The sequence below is a fragment of the Leptopilina boulardi genome, unplaced genomic scaffold, assembly GCF_019393585.1.
Source record: "Leptopilina boulardi isolate dan_hultmark-lab unplaced genomic scaffold, ZJU_Lbou_2.1 LbouV2_165, whole genome shotgun sequence".
NCBI lineage: Eukaryota > Metazoa > Arthropoda > Insecta > Hymenoptera > Figitidae > Leptopilina > Leptopilina boulardi.
In genome coordinates, this window is record NW_026137713.1 from 5,485,399 (window position 1) to 5,504,370 (window position 18,972).

Sequence of the window (18,972 nt, forward strand, 5' to 3'; positions counted from 1 at the left end):
CTCTCTCTCTCAGCAGCAGAGAGAAGAATCGTACATCGATAACTCGAACAACGAAACAACTATACTACGTTTGTGAAATGTCAACGACGACTACTACGACAAAAAGGAGGATGACGACGTTAAAGATAATGTGCAATCATGTGAAAAAAACGTACCGCTAAAAACAAAAATCTTTCAGTATTTTTATAAATTTAATATTAAAGAAAATATTGTGATTTTAACAAGAGAAATAAAAATTTAAAGAGCAGAGAATAATCTCTACGGAGAAGGAACATTATCCATAGTGGAGAAAGTGAGTCAGTTTTTTAAGGTTAGAAAAATTTTACGTATTATGTTAGACAAAATCAAAATGCTTTAATGTTTTAAACTTTTTCGTTAAATAAAAAAAGGAATAACGTGTTCGGATTTTATGCAATAATACTCATCAATTTAATTGCATGACATCAAATAATAGTATTGAATTTTTTTTTTCATTTCCTGGATATATTAGTACCCGGTTATTATTTTTTTTAATATGGTGATAAATACTAACAATTTGAATATTGAGAAAACTTTTAATGATAATTAAATATTGGTTTACATTTAATGAGTACAATTAATAGTTCACAAAACTATTATTTCATTGGTACTATCATATTTCTTATTATTATTTTAATTTACCAACGATTATTGCTGTTTGAAACTACGGTATTTGTTAAACAATAAAATATTCAATCTACCATTATATAAAACTATTTTTTATTAATTGAAATAATTTTTATGCACACAGCTAAAACATTCTCTAAAATAGATATATATATAATTTTCAGTTTTAAAAAAATATTTCACTACTTCAGAAAATGTTTTAGCTGAAACAGATAAATTTTGTTTAACGAGTGATAATTTTAAAAACGAAAAATATTATTATTAATTTGTCGAATATTAATATTATTCTTATTTTAGATTATAATCTATTTTTAAGAATAAATAAAAAAAAAGTAATCAAATTTGATAAAAAGAAGAGATATTATCTGATGATGTATGAACTCTCACAATATTTGCTCATTTATAAAAATTAGCATAATGTTAATTGCTCTTTATACAAGACAATTTTCTGTTAAGAGTACAATAGAAACATTATCTCGAACGTGTTTTCAGGGCAAATAGCGCACGGATTAATTTTTCTTATCAGGCCGAGAAGTTTTTCTCCCTCCTTTCGGCTATAATTTTGATGACACTATACATTATAACAGAGAAGGAGAAACAATCTTCACTTACTGAAACGACGCAGAAAGAGCTAAAAGCAAGCACACGTCCAGTATATTTACCCTGACCTCGGCCAGACGCGGTATAATTTAACTTTATTTCAATCAGTCGCGATCCAGTGATACGCTTGGTTCGTATTATTTTCTGTTGACAAATTTTACGCGTTTTTACAAAAAAAAAGAGAGGATTAAAAAAAATTGGTACGTAAAATTTAAAAACCATATACGTTCAAAAGTGACAAATTGAGTTTAGTAATTTGGTATAAGCAAAAATTTTAATCCAATATAATTAATAACAAGATATTCTGAAAATAAGAATAAATCCATTTTAAAATACTTCTATATACAATTTATTCTACACTGAAAAAAGGGTTTGGTATTGACAACCAAACTTTTGGTTGATATTTAAGCAACCAAAATTTTTTTGTTGAATCAACAAAATTTTAATTATCTCAATCAAAATTTGTTTGACACAACCAAAATTAGAAAAAAAGGATTTTTGTTGTCCTAACTAAAGTTTGATTGGGACAACCAAAATTTTGTTGATTCAACTAAAAAAATTTGGTTGCTTAAATACCAACCAAACGTTTGGTTGTCAATACCAAACCCTTTTTTCAGTGTAGAATCATAGTATATTTTATTTTTAAAAAACAAAAAGAAATATTTTAAAAGTATATTTTTGGCATCAAGAATATATTCTTTTTAAAATATATTCTCATTTTTAAGATTAGAATATACTGAATTAAAGAATAAATTGCTTTGAAATATTCTAACCCATTTTAGAAGTATTTTAATGCTATTTTTTAGATTTTGTGTTTTTTTAAAATTTAGATTATATTAACTGTAATTAAATTACATTAAATAAAATTATATTGAAATACACAAAAATAATAGCTAAGGATATATTCTCAATTTTAGAATATTTTAATTTCGAAGTACCAATGTGTTGGAAAAATCGGTGTGACTTTTTTTCGGTCTTTGATTTCGATTCTTATAATAATTGATATATTTATCCTAATTATTAATAATATGTAATTAAGAAATTACGTTTGTTCTCCTTATAATTCAGTTAATAACAATGAATAGTGATTAACACATTAGTAATTACAATACAGATATTGTTTTCCTATATTCGAATAAGAATTCAGAATTTTAAAGAGAGCAATAAATTTATTATCCAAAACAAACGAAACAGACGTAAAAAGTCGATTGTACTACACAAGAATAATGACTCATAAATGATATTTAAGTATATAAGAAATAATGGGACTACTCTGAGAATTCAGAAACTTTTATAAAAAAAAAATTGAGGGTTTTTTTTTCCTTTTTTTTGAGGGGTGGGAATGGAGAAGAGCCTTAAATCTACTCTATCGTTCATCGAGGGTCGTGAATCAAACACGTAATTAGATCCCGTCGTATAACGAGTCATGGAAATAATGTGTCCAATGATATTAACATAAAGCCTCCTCCAGTATATATACAACAATGAGACGGTATATCAATCCTATCTACACCGTTTTATACTTTCGGTTTCACGCGACAACGCGACACACACGCTATATACCTTATTCCAGGACTTCTTTTCAAAGTACCCGTGCACGAAACATGCTAATTACTTTTCATTTTCCTTTTTTCGTTCATTTATCAATTTGTTAAAAGAACAGAACCCACACTGTTCACAAAATACCGAAACTCCCCATTAAGACCACAGTATAATATTATTAGAAGAAATTTATTTTCTATACTGAGAAACAAAATTGCATTTTCTTTTACTATCGAATTAGTAAAATTTAACTATGTAATTCTTTAGGGAGTTCGTTAAATCGTATACTTATAAAGTATATATACAATTTAAAGAAACAACGCAGTTAATTAAACTGAATTTTTATGTATTGAATTGACAAATTAAAATAATAATTTTTAATTAATTAATTTTCATTGAATATGAAATTATAAATTTATAAAATCAATATTCTTTGACCTGACAAAATTATATACGTAACATATTTTTAATGAACGGAAATCAACTATCTTATATAAATTTTATTCTATAATTTACATAAAATTCTCCAAAGGATTAATTCAAATCAAAATTCGTATATCCGGTTTAATTATACAAAAGATTTGAGAGAAATTAAAGTTATCTATCATAAATATATTTTCATTGTACTCAAATAGAGATTGGTATTGTCTTATTATTTCACTTTAACATTTTACTACTTATCATATAAATAAGTATCATATTAATGGTAGTTAAAATTAATGGTATAGTTACAATATTAATGATAGTTTCAATTACTGTTAGTCATGTCATTTGATGCGTATTGTCATTTAAGTATAGACGTATATATAACCTTTTCTTAAAAGTAGATTTTTATTAACAAACACTTTCTCTCAAAAACAAGTTTCAAATTGCGTCACTGCGTTAATTATTTTATCTTTAATTTTCCAGAGCGTGAAGATTATTTTATATTATTTTATTTCAGTAGATTTTTTTTTAAAATCATAAATCATGTCTGTCTCTACCCTAATCTGATTTCGCTGCACCGCGCCCTCTCGTTAAGATCGAGTAGTATGACTGTATATTTCCTTGCGTTTTGAGGAGGACCCTTCCTTATTGTCTCGACTGCAATAATATAACGAACCCTCTTTGCTACTATATATAAAAAAAAATATCTTTATAAATTGAAACACGGATAATTCAATTGATCAAAATAACCCACAGCATCCTCGCCTCGCGGATAATGACCTTACCACCTGTTTGGTGGAGATATAACATCAAGACGCGATATAAAAAAGAAAACTCATCTTTATATATACATTCATTGCTCTAATTGAAGTGCGCCCTCGAGAAATACATTATTAATATAATTATGTACTTGTCGAGTTCTTTTTTAATTACATTGTTCTTAAAAATAAAAACTTCTTATTGGCTCAGATAATTTTTTATTTTATTAATATGACAATATATTTAGCCAATCATTTTAATAAAAATGTAATTTAACTTTATTCTTAAAAAAAAACCATTAAAAATTAATCAATCATTATTTTGAAAATAAACAATTAAAATCCATTTATTTTTAACTTCTTCTAATATGAATATTTTTTAAATAAAATTATATTTATATGAAAAATATTATTTTTTATATTACTGTTTTGATTATTTGATAAAAATGAAATTAATTATTATTAGATATGAATCGTATAATTTTTTTAATATAACGAGCTTTCCTTAATTCATATTGTATATAGTGAATCTAGAAAATTGACTTCTTTTTTGACTTTGGAATATCTTACGAGACTTGTACGTCATGAATAAAATTAATAAAGCATCCTTTGGATATGACACTTTGTGGCACTTGATTGCACACTTTATGATCTATTTAAATTTCATAAGGTTGCATAATGCGACACGTTCAATTTGGATTTCGCTTTATGAAAAAGTCAAGTAAAATCCATAAATTAATTTTTTTCATTCAAAAATTCTTTAAAGGAACTTTTTTTTTCTCCATATAAATATAATTAAATTGCATGATCGTTTTTCGTTTAAAAAGGTCACTATTCATTCTATAAATAAACAACTTGCGGAGGTCAGGTACGTTTACATAACAGTTACATATATATGTAATTTGTCACTTGTTTCACAACTATTTTGTTAAACAAAAATGAGTTTCCTTTTTACTCTTGAATACTTCATAATATAAACGGAAATAAAACATAATGAAAAACAGTTTTAAAATTGACTTCCCGTACAATGAGTTAATTAAATAATAAACTTATTAAACAATTAATTTATTAAACAATAAACTCATTAAATAATACATTAACTAAACAATAAATAAATTAAACAATAAAATGATTCAACGAATAAATTGATTAAAAAATATATTGTTTAAACAATAAATTGATTGTACAATAAATTTAATAATCATTTAATTAAACAATAGAATAATTAATTATTAGGTATAATCTAATAATTTTTATTTGAATCAAATATAAATTTTATTTCAACCAATTATTTTCGTATTTAAATAAATACAATTTAATTAAGTCAAATAATATTTAATTACTTCTTTATTCAAATAAAAATGTATTTATTTACCTTAATCAAAAATATATATTTATTTAGAGTTAATGTATTTTGAATGTGCAATTTCAACTGATTTTGATTGTCTCATTTGATCGTTTATTTGATTGTTATAAACAATAAAGATTGTGAAAATTGATTATCTTGAAAAGACACAGGCGCACTTAATTGCAAAACGTATATACTCTTAATTAATATCAGGGAAAATGCCAATCTGTAAATTACGAAGTTTCGAAATTAACTGCAAGAGCTTTCTGCTCCCTTTAGCAAAAGATAAACTCGAGTCTGTTACTACTCCTGCGAAGAAAGGAATGAATGCTATTCGATAACTTTCGCATAGCTGCGCTTTATTTCACAAACCACGCATTCCAAACTGATATAACTTCGTGTTTCATAAAGAATCATAAAATAAATAATATAATAAATCATAAAAAAGAAAGAAAAAAAAATATTGCCCCAATATTTCGATTAATGCAAGTGAAATATATTCAATAAAAATAAAATCCACTAAAAATTTTATTTAATTATGGAAAAATGTTTTTGAAACATAATATAAACAAAAAACAATTTTTTTAGGTTAAAGAAAAATTATCGGTGGGGAATTTTATTTTTCAGAAATGGATCATAAAAAATACATAAAAAAAAATTCTTCAATACCAAAAAATGTAATATAAAATATAAGTAAAAAATGAATAAAAATTTATTATTATTTACTATTTATCATCAACCAAATGATACTTTTATTAATAATTAATCTAATTTAAAGAAAATTTTTTTCTTTCCTTTTCAATATTCGATATATTATAAAAATAATTTTTTGTTTATTTAAGTAACGAAAGAATTATTTATACAAGTTTGCACGTATGGTTTTTGAAAAAGATCGCGTGCAAAGTTTATCTCGAGATAGCGAGCAATGTACCCCTTTTACAAAAGTTCTCAAGTTTTCCAATTACCAGCAACGTTTTAATTGATAAGCATTTTATAAACGGTACTGATAATAATGATCGATAAGAAAATTTTACAAAAAAAAAAAACTTGAAAAACTTGGACTCCTACAAAAATAATTTAAAAAGAAATTCATCTTGAATATTCTCATTATACCGATAAAAAAATATATTTTTTTATATGTAAATCAGAATAAAAATTTCAGAAATTATATTTACGAGATTTCGAAAATGACAGATAGAAAATATTGCTGGACAAATACAGAAAAATATTTTCAAATAAAAATTCCGTGAACTAAAGAAAAAACTGACATAGAAAATTCTGTTAGAATATTAGCTATTATTTTTTCTATAAATAAAATACAATTTCAAAAGGCTATTAAATAAAAAAGAAATATGTATAAAAAAAAAGTTTTTTTTTTAAAAATGTGAATAAAACATGTGAATTACAAAAATGTTGATTTAAATAATAATATATGCAAAATAAAAAATATTTATGAAAATACAGTGGCATTAAAACTCGTAAATAATAATTTCGCCCGGCTGAATGAGACATTTGAGTGGTAAATAATCGTAAGAGCTTGTACCGTTCTCGAAAAATAACACGAGTCTCTCCCTAGTTGCATCAAGTACACATACAGGGGGAGTTTAAAAAAGGAAAAAAAAAAATAACAAGCGCCCTTGAAAAAGCAATTTGTATTTAGTCAGTGAAATTCAACGATAAAACTAGCCAGGCGCAATCGCGGTATACTATTTTCATTTCTGTCACATTTTCACTGGCTTTAAGGACCATTCATACATATATATATATGAAAATACGATTTATATCCCTGATATATATTCAAAAGAGCCGTATATATCGATAATCTCTTCACAATATTTATCAGTAACAGTAGTGAATATTGTCAAGTATATATAGAGTAGTATAGGCATCATATTGTACACGTTAGATGCGTCCATTAGCAGTTCACGTAATTCATAAGCAAATATTTGTTGAACGAACGACAACGACGGTAAAAGCTAACAGACTCCGAGCATCGTTCTTTCTTTATTTCTTTTTCTTTCTTCTTCCTTTTTTTTTTTTTTTTGACAGAAGAAAAGAAACTCACTCTCGTGGAAGGTTGGAACGCTCGTTGAACCTAATATCGCTCAAGGAAAAAATAAAAGAAGGGATGGAACTTTTCCTATGAGAGAGGGCGAGAAAACGGGAACAAGGAATAAGAAAAGTGCAAAAAGAGAAAGAGAGAAGTACAAGTTGAAAGATGGTTGGAAAAAAATATATATATGAATCGAACGAATGTCCGTTTGACGGATGTCTTCAACTTCTTTAGTGTCTAGCTGGCTTCTAGCCCTTTTGATATCCACCCTAGACACATTTCGAGTTTCGACTCACGCACACATATTACATACATTCAACGTTATTGTTGTCCTGTGGAAAAGCCCGAGAGAAACTTCTTGCTTTTTTTACCCCCTTTGGCAAAAAAAGAAAAAAAAAAAAAAAAAGTTTACGACGTTTCACTTGAGGCTTCTCGGCACTTTTCTGTCGCGTCGGACTCTCAGCTTGATGCCTTTCTGACGTCGAGTGACGTTATAATTTCTCTCTCTCTTTTTTTCTGACATGGGGTGACTCGTATGAAGCATAACTCTTTTTATATGCGAATCATTTCAAAAAACATTTGAAATGTATGATATATTATACAGATTTCGCTAACCTATATATAGAAAGATATATCTAAATAGAAATTCCATGAATTCTTTCACAGGATTTTACCGTATTAAAAATTTTAGATCTTCTGTCCACCATACACATTTTTTGTATTGGATTGATTATTTTTATATTATTATTATTCAATGGAACTCACCTAATTCAAAGCTGATTTTTGGGAATCTCGTCAATTTCTCCTAATTGTGATACTCCTACGTGATGATAAAACTGCTTTTGATTTTGACTCGAATCCATTGTAGAACCATCCTCTGCTTTCTGATGATACTCTCCATGATATAAAATTCCAACATTGTCACGATTCCAAAATGTTCCCTTTTATTCCAAAATTTCTGCATACTTTTCACCTGCAAAAAAAAAAAATTGAATAAAAAATATTCAAAACAAACGATAAAAAAAATCTGAATTTTCTGTTCAATTAGATGAAAATAATATCTTTTGTCTGATCATATTTTCTTTTTAAATTTGCAACAACTAACATTTATATTCTTGCATTTGCATTGTTTTGAGAGATTATTTTCGACGGATCTGCTTAAGCGTAAATTCGCATAAACCATCAAAAATCCTCTATTCTTAAACAGAAGTAAAACGATGTCTCCTTTGTGTCGTTTATAAGCCCCTTCGTAAAACGAATTTACAGGTTCCCATTTGTGCGGTACAGCGACCCCATTTTCAGAAGGAAATCGTGCAAGATGCCCTCTCAAGCGTGTTTTACGAAGAGCGCGCCTCGGTCGCTTTGGGCGATATTATTTCACTGACCAACATATCTTCTCTCTCTCTCTTGGTGAAACAAGGGGGAAATATGTAACTAACAATTTCAAATTTGTAAGAAATGAGGACCAATTTAGGCACAATTTTCCTGAGTACACGAATATTAAATTTCACAACAAGTATGAATAATTTACTGACGCATAAAATTTGAATGCAAATGACTGGTCGGACGAGATGAGCTTATGTGAGCATTTTAGAAACGAAGTATGAAAACGGCGCCGAGCGACAGCCGGGAAATACAATAAGAGAGATTTCAAGGAGAGAATATGTGTACTTTCTCTCTTACTCTTTATTCTGCTTTCTCAGAGAGTGAAGTAGCAATAGTCGATGCCAAAGGCAAACGCGACTCAGAGGAGTTAAAGGGGCAGTCGAGCATGAAGAAGGGTGGCTTCTGGCTAGTTTGTCTCTTTTCTTCTTCTGTCAAATTCGTCTTTCTCTACATTTCCTTCAAGCAAAATCTTTCTCTCCTTCGCATATTTTTCCAACAAATTTTTAAGCTTCCAACATTCCACATTTTATGCCACACTGTTTCATTTTCTCCTTTCGAATATTCCTTCAGCAATTTGAATCGCTTTACATCAAGTCTGCGCCACACACTGTTTATTCAAAAATAGAATTCATATGTATGAACATTCACTAGGGATGCAACCGCTTGATAATTGTACCTTGAAAATAAAATTCCAAACGAATGCATTTAGTGCCAAAAAATTTACTACATCACAATTTCATGAATATAGAAGTGATATGATATTAATAAAGTGGTTATTATAATTTTAATGAGCAATTAGTGAAACTCGCACATAATGGAGAATGTGAATAATGTGTATACGTATAACACATTTCTAATTAGTATCTTCAACGCTTGTGTTTATGAGTTGTTTTATTTTCTGTATATACATATATACGAATGACTGCCCCTTCACTCGACACGATAACGTGATTTTGTGATTCGCGTAACCCCTCGGATTTACGATCTATCCACCAAGCAGCTCTTTTGAGAGACGTCAAGAGCAAACATGTGACGCATGCAGGGTGAACATCACCAATCGCGTCAGACAAGTAGATTGTGGATGTCACCAATTCCCCTGGTCAATGATCCGTTTAAGACCACTTTAATGTTTGTTTGATGCTCACAAAGGAAACTGAAGTAGCTCCAAGAAAAATCTCGCCTTTCCCATTTCTTCCTTCTCCTAATAATGTCCACGAGTGGCAACATGTCATCTCTCGTTGACCCCATCGCTTTTTGATCTACGAACTTCCATTTCTCAGATATTATCTCTTTTTCCATCCTATATTAAATCTCAATTCCATTTCAATTTATTTTTATTTTCTTCTTTTTTTTTTCTTGCACAAAACACCATTTTCCGTAGATAATATCAATACACAACAGCACCGAAAAGAATGACTCACAAATGAGATTGTAGATAGAAATTTATTTACTTTGATTTTCAATTTAGGTTGTGAAGCTTTTATTTTATATAGTTACTCTTGTGAAACATCTAATACTGCGACATTATTTTTACCCAAAAAAAGAAACACATTTTTCAAAACTATATGAAATTGGTATATAGCACTTGTTTCTTGAATAAGATTTGAAGAAAAATGTGGGATGAGAGGTGAAGAAAGAAGCAAATTGTGGATTGTATCTCCGTATGTCTTGTAGACTATGAGTCATTTTCCTTTATAACTTACGATCTCCGGCGGAAGCCGTTATTCAAAGACACTAAAAACTATTCGAACGCGAAGAATCGTGTGTCTATGCATGTATATATATGTATAGTGGCGTGAAGAGGGTGGCTTTAGTCGTCACCCTGGTGCATTTGATATTCGTTTCTGTCGCCAACGTTACGACACCACGGACCGCTGGATTATGGAAATCGAGAGAAAGCTCCCTTTGTTTTTCCCAAGTGTCTATGACTCGATTCTTTCATTTCCTACCCTCCAATTTTTTTTTTATCCCAACGCATTCTTCGTCTGATAAAAGTCAAGAGATGTATGTGTCCAACGAACCCTTACATTTCGGTCCAGAATGTCGAATTCGTTGTACTCACAAGAATTTCCTCAACGCCTATACTATATATATTTCCAGAACGTGTTGAGATCAACTAGGTTCTCTCAATGTCTCCATCACGACTTCTTTTACTCAAGGGAGTGCCCCTCGACTTTCTCTCTTACGACGATGTAAACATCCAAACTGACGGCAGATCCTATCAGCCGTTGTTTCTTTCGGAAAAATCCTACCTTGAGACATTGAGCAAAGATGAAACGAGATGTTACATTTGTCAGTGCGGAGAATTTTCTATTTCTATCCTGGATTTTAGATTCAATTTTCTCGAATATTGTTTTCTAGTATTTACCAAATATATACACACATATGTCAAGAAAAAAAAAAATAATCATATTATTTTCGTATTTGATTATATTTCCGTAATATTTTTTTCGTTTCTAAACGTTGCAAACTTTAAGCTTCATTTAGACACGCACAAAAGTATTTATAAACCCGAAGCTGCAGATTATATATGAATTTAAAAATTCAACATATACTCTCGCTATATTGTGTTTGGAGATTAAAAACCATATTCTAGTCCTGCCGTAAAATTTTACTCCGTGAAATTGATTTCATTCTATCATCAATTTTTCATAAAAAAAAAAAAAAAAAAAAAATGACGAAACAGAACAAAACGGATGAAAAAAAAAATGGCACAAATATGAAATTTAATTATCGGCTGTTAATTAAATTCAACAGACAGAAGAATACAATTTCAGTGGAATTTAAAGTTGAATACATTTGAGGGTAGCAAAAAAAAACCTCTCAAGACAAAAAAAAAAGCCAACAGAGGTAAAATGACATTAGGAAATAATGAATACAGGTCGAGACAATTCAAAGTCTTTTCACTGGCGGAGCAAGGACTCTCGCGATCATTACAATAATCTCATTCGGATACTCTTGCGTTTCCGAGTGCAGCTTTCTCTATTTTTGTTTCGATTTTTCGTTTAACGCGACCAAGTCTGCCGCTCATCGAATTGCAAAGCGGCTCGCCAGGTACGATGTCGGGAAGTAAAGCAGACGCAAAGCCCCCCAAAGCATTCGTTGCAGCTTGGTTTGAATAACAAATTCCTTTGTAGACAAAGAGACTGACGAGGATGGAAAATAATTGCGAATGAAGATGACTATATGGCGCAAAAGGGAAAAACGATTAGAAGAAGAGAGAGAGAGGAGGGAGATTTGGAGTTTAAAGTTTGCGGTCTCTATAATAACTTTGTACGATTGTCGACCCCTACTGCATTATCTATACCAATTCTATACCTAGATAACCGAGCATCATTAATGGTTAGACACAAGTGAACCAATTTGCTAGTGGACAATTGCCAACGCAATTGGCGGTTCGTAAATTTTCAGTGCTTACACACTCAACTTCTGGGTCATTATGCTGCAACTTCTCCATCTTATGCTCATTAAACTCTTTGACGACCACGTTATCTGTCCGGGAGATAAAATCATGAAAACATCATTAGTTTCATAGCATGTGACTTCACTATTCATCCAATTATAATTGACACCGTTTTTTTTTATGAAAATAAATCAATATTTTTTGTTTACAACAAATTATTAGGAAAATAGAAGTGAAAATATATATGTTAACAAATGTTAAATGTTACCTCCATATCCAAATCGAAATCTCGACAATATTATTCTGTTTTCATTTATCGCTTCTATAGAATCACACACACAAGTACATTTCCCACCTACTCTATACAGCTCGCATTACATTTTAGACACGTTATTCGAAAGATGAGCCTCTTAAAAGTGCTTGGAACGCGGGAAAGTGGGTGTTAAATAAGTAAGCGGTACATTTATCCGTAAGTCGGTTTGAAATTTTGATGAAGCGAAGACGAGATATAAGTGGGGAGAGGGGGCGGGGGGGGGGGCGATTAAACGATTAGTATTCTTAACATCTCTAACATTTTTTCGTCCCCCACTCTTTTCTTTTTTATATTTCAAATAAGTCGAAGTCAATTAATAAAGAAGACTTTTTTTTCCTCTTTATTCGAGAGGGGAATTGAACGATGTATGGAATGTTCATTAATATTCTTTCAGCAGTAAATTATCGACGATCATAAAAATGCATTTCACGCCTTTGATAGACGTGTCAGCATCTGCTTCGTTGCATTTTATCCCTCAAGAGTTTTTTTTATACTCAATTCCATCATAAAACGATAAATTACATTAGGTTTAAAAAGAATGATAAGTGACACTTTCTTCCGATCTTAGATTTGCGTATTAAGAAATGGACATAAGAAGAAAAATATAAAACAAAATTTGAAATTACAAAGAAAATCAAAGGAAATAGAAAAAATTTTTTCCTTTATAAGTTTATTTCTTTTTTTTTTAAAAAAAAAGCAATAAAAATTGAATGTATAAACAAATACAAGAGTTGAAGGGTCATATCAAAGTAGGAAAATTAACTCTCCATTCCATGTCGGTTGCTTTCTTTTATCTTTCCTCGGAAGCTAATTGAAACGGGCAACCAACTCGATGCTCACTTATGTAAAATATTAAGATTGAAACCTTCAAAGGTACTTAAAATGAAAAAAAAAAAAGAGAGAGAGATATATATCCCCCTAGTAAATAGAGAGAGCGGAAAACCCTAAGGGATTAACAATTTCTGATCTCATTTCCATCACATAAAGAAAAGGGGGCGTGACAAATAATCATTTTCCCTTCTGGCTCATAGAATGACTTTAAGATTCAAATTTTCAGTCTCCAGTGTATAAGAACTTATTCACTTGCTAATTAAACGAAAGCTTATTTTTAACGGCATGAGAATCGCAAGTCGTTTAAGTACTTAAAGGACTTATTTTCAAAGAATAAACGGAACTATATCATTTATTATTACAATTACCGCACAGTATGTAACAATTAACAATTAATATTATTATTGATATATCATTCCTTGAAACTATATAAAATTTATCCTATATCAAATCTCTGCTGATAAAATTGAAATAATTATTAGAGCGTAAATTTGAACAACTTAACCAATCAATATTAGAGAGCCCAGTTTTCTTACGTGAACTTAATTACTGGTTTAGGTTGGAATTGAACGTAGTGTAATCTATTTAGATGCACCAGGCGTAAACACCAGGCTTGGTGCTATATTGCATTACAAAATGTTATAATCCGAAAACAGCAGGCACTCGCTTAACTGCATTAGCCGTAGCTTGGATAATACTCTCTGTCATTTATTTTATAAGTTGCTTTAATTGTTGTAGACAAGTGTTGCGAGAGCTTGCCGACTTTGTTTTGTATACTGCACACAATTCACGATTCGTAATCAGAATACTAATTAATTCGTGCACAAGGAAGATGATAATGAAATCGGTTTTTTCATTTAACTATCACTTTATATTAGATTTGATTCAGGCGCTAATCTATTTGCAACGAACTTATAATTGAAAATCGATTAACAACATGCGATGTTGTGTAAATTATTCGAGAAAAAAAAAAATTGCTGAGAATTTACAAGTACACTACATGCATATGTGAAATATACACAAATCCTGACGTGGAAGATAAATAATTGATGAAATAAAAGTTAACAGAAAAGGAAGCTTTCAAAATATTTTATTCTTCCCGTAAAACAAGTGACTGTGATTCATCCAAGAATTACATTTTACGACAGTTAGCAAGAGAATATTACCAAGGCGATTATTGTAAAGTACATTAATTTTCTGTATAAAGCCACAGAGTATCACTTTTTACGACACTCTTTGCCATAAAAGTTCTTGAAGCGTATGTTTATCTAATTTACTGTCCAGAAACAAGTTTAAAAAAACGAATGTTAAATTCTGTCTCGAAACAAAAAAAAAATATTTCCCAAATGAAAAATGTTCTCATATAAAAAAAACATCAATAATGCTTTCATTTTTAAAGAAACCATTTCTATGATTTCTATATATGTATATTTGATTTATTCTCGATACAGTAAATGAGATTTTTTTTCCTCTCACAACCCTAAAGACTTTTTTCTCCATTCTAATCGATCAATCATGTTTTTTTTCAGAAATCAATCAGGCTACGCAGCAATGCTGAAGCCTATATTGTTTATAACGGCCACCGTTTTCGGGCTTGGATATGCTTTGAATGGTGAACTTGTGGAACAAGAATGCCCGGTTGACTGTCACTGTCACTATTTTCGCATCAACTGGGTGACAGATTGCTCAGAGAGCAACCTTACCAGCATCCCCTATGACGAGCTCAGTTCAAATGTTTATATCTTAGACATGAATGGTAATAACATCGCTCATGTGGATCCATTTCCCCAAGACATCAAACTACGAAGACTACAAATGGCTCACAATCTTCTCACGCAACTCACATATGATTCTTTTGCCGGATTGGCCTATCTTTTGGATGCGGACTTTTCTTACAATCAAATAAAAACAATAGACCCAGAAGCTTTCAGGTACTTTCTTATTTATTCTTAAAAATTTTTTTTTATTTTACAATAATTAAAAAATGAAGAACTGACGACAATTGAATTTCCAGAAAGAACAACAAAATTATCAAACTCATTAAATCAAATTAAAATGCTGATACACGATGACGAATCAAATTATTGTTTATACCTCACATGCAACAATTTACAAAAATACCATTTACAATAAAAACTCGAGTTGAAAAATAAAATGTTTTTCTTTTTCATTCACAGAGACAGCCCGGGACTAATCACATTGGAACTTCAACACAATCCTCTAGCGGAAGTGAAGGGACACTTTTTAAATTGTCGAACACTATTGTACCTGGACCTTAACACTTGTGGAATTCATCGATTGAACGATAGATTTTTCCACAATACCACGAACCTGAACAAACTTGATCTTTCAAATAATCCACTCAATAGAATTGAGCCTGGACCCTTTGATCATCTGACAAATCTCGAATATTTAAAATTGAATGCCTGCAATTTGACTTTTATCTCGCCAGATGCGTTTTTACAATTGGAAAATCTACGTGAACTCGAAATGTCTGACAATGATCTCAAAAGTCTCAGTTGGACAAGTGTTTTGGCACCGCTTGTACGTTTAGAGCATTTGGATATTCGTAACACTGGAATAACAAATCTACCAGGTGATGCCTTCGCCAAGAATTTATATCTAAGAAATCTTGTATTAGCTGACAATGAATTGACACATTTGGATGTTAGCAATACACTGGGTCATAATCTTCACAGTCTTCAATCATTGGATCTCTCCAATTGTCATTTACAAGATCAATTGGCTGATGAAGCATTTCGAAATGCAAGCAAATTGCGCGTTTTGAATCTCAATGGAAATCCAGCTTTTGCTGGTAATTTAACGGAAGTACTACGTAATTTACCAACATTGCATAAACTTTCACTGAGCAATTGTAATCTACAACAATTACCAAATGCTTTCGATGTTCTTAAACATTTGGAGGAACTTGACGTCTCACACAATCCACTGTCCGACGCTTTTGTCCGACTTAATCCCCTCAAGTCACTCGAGTTTCTGGACATGTCCTATTGTAATCTCGGATTGCTTGGTAACAAAACATTTGCCCAGACGACTTCTCTTAAAACTTTGATACTCTCGGGAAATCGCCTACACACTTTGGAACAAGGTCTTTTCGCAAATCTCACACGATTACAATCATTGGAATTGAAGAATTGTGATTTACAATATCCAGTGGATCCTATGGTATTTGGCGATCGTGATTATATGAACATCATTGAATTAAAACTTGGCGGCAATCGAATTGTAATACCCAAAAATGGTCCACTATTACCAAAACAACTTTCCGGCCTCGAAATTCTCGACTTAAGCAATTGTAAATTGGAAAATCTTCACAAAAACGTTTTCCTACAAACAAAAAATCTGACACAATTGAATTTGTCCGGTAACAATATCAAGGGTCCGGACAATCTTGCCGGTCTCAAGGAATTGACACTTCTCAAACATTTGGATTTAAGTAGCAATAATCTCACAACTATCCATTCAAAAGTATTTAAATCAAATCCTGAATTATTGACAATTAATCTAATGAACAATCCATTTGTTTGCAATTGCTCGATTGTCGACATGTGGGATTGGGCAATTGACACAAAGAACGATCGCAATATTCTCGTTGGTAGTCAACCATCATATTTTGCTGCCAACGCAGCCAAATTACGTAAGAGTCTGTCATGTTCCTACGATCCTGAAACTTATCGTACCATAATGGAACAAAATCGCAGTGCAACAGATCGAAAACAATTTTTACGTAAAGGTGATCAAACGCCAAACAGAACATGGGCAAAGTACATTCGCGAATCAAATTGCAGCCGAAAATCATGATATACGGGGGCCGGATTTCAAAATTCAATGACTAATGCCTACCAGGAGTCGGTTGATAGGCGTAAAATAGAACTCTAGATGTGCTCATTATTTTTATTTTTTTGTAGTTTTCAGCTATGAACCAGCTGTGAGTACAATTCGTATTAGAATTCAATATTTTTGAGAGGAAGCTGGACAACAAAATTATTTTTTATCAAAAAATTAGTTAAATATAAATAAAAAATTCTAAAGTGTGCAAATTTGGTTTAATGTTGATTCTGCTTAATTATTTGGCTCAAATTAATATTTTTTTTTTGTTTCAAAAAAAAATAAAATTAGTCAAAAAAAAAAAATTATATTTGAATAAAAAAAAATTTGTTCGTTCAGCGTAAAAATAATTGAGTTCTTCTTGAGATTATAAAGTTAGGAATTATTTTAAACGTCAATTTATATATTATATAATAGACTTAGATGAATGATCTAGTCCCGAAGTGATCGTATTACATGTAAATGCGTATAAGAAATCATCATTATGACAGCATTGCTGTATATATTTTAATTCAAGTCATTAAACTTTCAAAGCTCTCGATTAATCATAGTACTTTTAATAATAATTTCGTTTGTCCGTTGAAAATTCAGAAAAATTAATTTTCATGATTAATTACAAAAAAATAGATATATAATAAATCATGAAAATAAAAAAGAAAAGTCTTAAATACTCAATTATTTTTTATATTCGCGGGAACATAGCTGAACATGGAAAACAGAAAATATATTGTCATTGTAGAGTTAAAAAATAATTTTTCATTCATTGAATTTTGAAATCTAGCCGAGAAAATGGGAAACGTTAAAACGATTATTTACAATATTTTTTTTTTATGTTTCTTTTATCAATGAAGTTTATAACGAATTTCAAGTTATATTTCCGTTATTGTCACAGTATTACCGATGAATTAGATTACGTCACTGCACGCGGAAACTAAAGTAATTACGCGTTACATTCTAGAAACACACGAAGTTGCGATTTACGAATATACGTGCAGGTTTACAATCAGATGGCAATTACAGCTTTTTGCATTCGCTTTTCCTGGAATGGACTCTATATATTCAAAGTTTCATTTAGTTCTTTGATTTCTTGTTATTCCTAAATGTTTTTCAATACTCAAACAATGTTGATATGAAAAATCTTGATATGAGAAACAGCTTTGATAACTATTTATTTATATTTTACGATTTTTAAATAATAATTTTTGTCTCTTTTTTTTAGATTCAATACTCATTTTTATCTGTATCTGTTTTAGGCAAAAACTTAATCTTTCATATAATATTCCTTTAGAATTATTTTTCATAGAAAAGAAAAAAAAAATGGTTTTTTCGAAGATTATAGGTTTATCGTTTGTGAGATCAAAATAAGTTTTAGTTAAAATTGTATCTACGATATAGTTTGAAAGATAAAATAGATATATTGATATCGAAAATGGTAAATATATATTTCATTAGTACTCAACTGTAACAAGACTGTGTTAAATAAAAACGCCATTTTTCTTCGTATGTTTCGATTTTTTATCAGAAAATTTTTTGACCTTTTCTTTATGAAGTTCAAATCTGGATAGTTTAAAGCACAAAGAATTTTCTATATTGTTTTACTATACAGGAGTGACATTATCTATATTGTAAGCGTAAAACTTGAAATTATCACTAATCACTTGTTCTTTTTATTTTATTTTTATTTTTTTAATCATATATATTTGCTTTTTTTGTTTCTCTTTTTACTTAACTTTGTTAAGTGCCATTAAATCTACATTTGTTGAGGTGTGTTTACGGTATCAGGGAGAGAAAAAGGGTTAATGCGGTCTCCCTTAATTA

General features: G+C 30.0%; 2 protein-coding genes across 6 annotated transcripts in view; one reads left to right on the forward strand and one right to left on the reverse strand.

The window, feature by feature from the left end:
• LOC127277238 (insulin-like growth factor-binding protein complex acid labile subunit) overlaps positions 1–18,972 on the reverse strand; it is a 106,043-nt gene that overhangs the window by 75,331 nt on the left and 11,740 nt on the right. For both annotated transcript variants that reach the window (XM_051298171.1, XM_051298173.1), the window contains one exon: positions 8,138–8,345. The gene's annotated coding sequence lies outside the window, so the exon portion shown is untranslated. The remainder of the gene's footprint in view (positions 1–8,137; positions 8,346–18,972) is intronic.
• LOC127277235 (protein artichoke-like) lies at positions 37–18,657 on the forward strand. Of its 4 annotated transcripts, none has more exons than XM_051298165.1 (4): positions 37–310; positions 1,138–1,445; positions 14,835–15,236; positions 15,483–18,657. In XM_051298165.1, exons 3-4 carry the CDS (start codon positions 14,857–14,859, stop codon positions 17,125–17,127), a joined length of 2,025 nt encoding a protein of 674 aa, XP_051154122.1. In that variant the 5' UTR covers positions 37–310; positions 1,138–1,445; positions 14,835–14,856; the 3' UTR covers positions 17,128–18,657. The 4 variants fall into 4 exon arrangements, with proteins under 4 accessions (XP_051154122.1, XP_051154124.1, XP_051154123.1 ...); XM_051298167.1 differs by having other exon boundaries at positions 1,138–1,375; XM_051298166.1 differs by lacking the exon at positions 1,138–1,445 and having other exon boundaries at positions 37–292.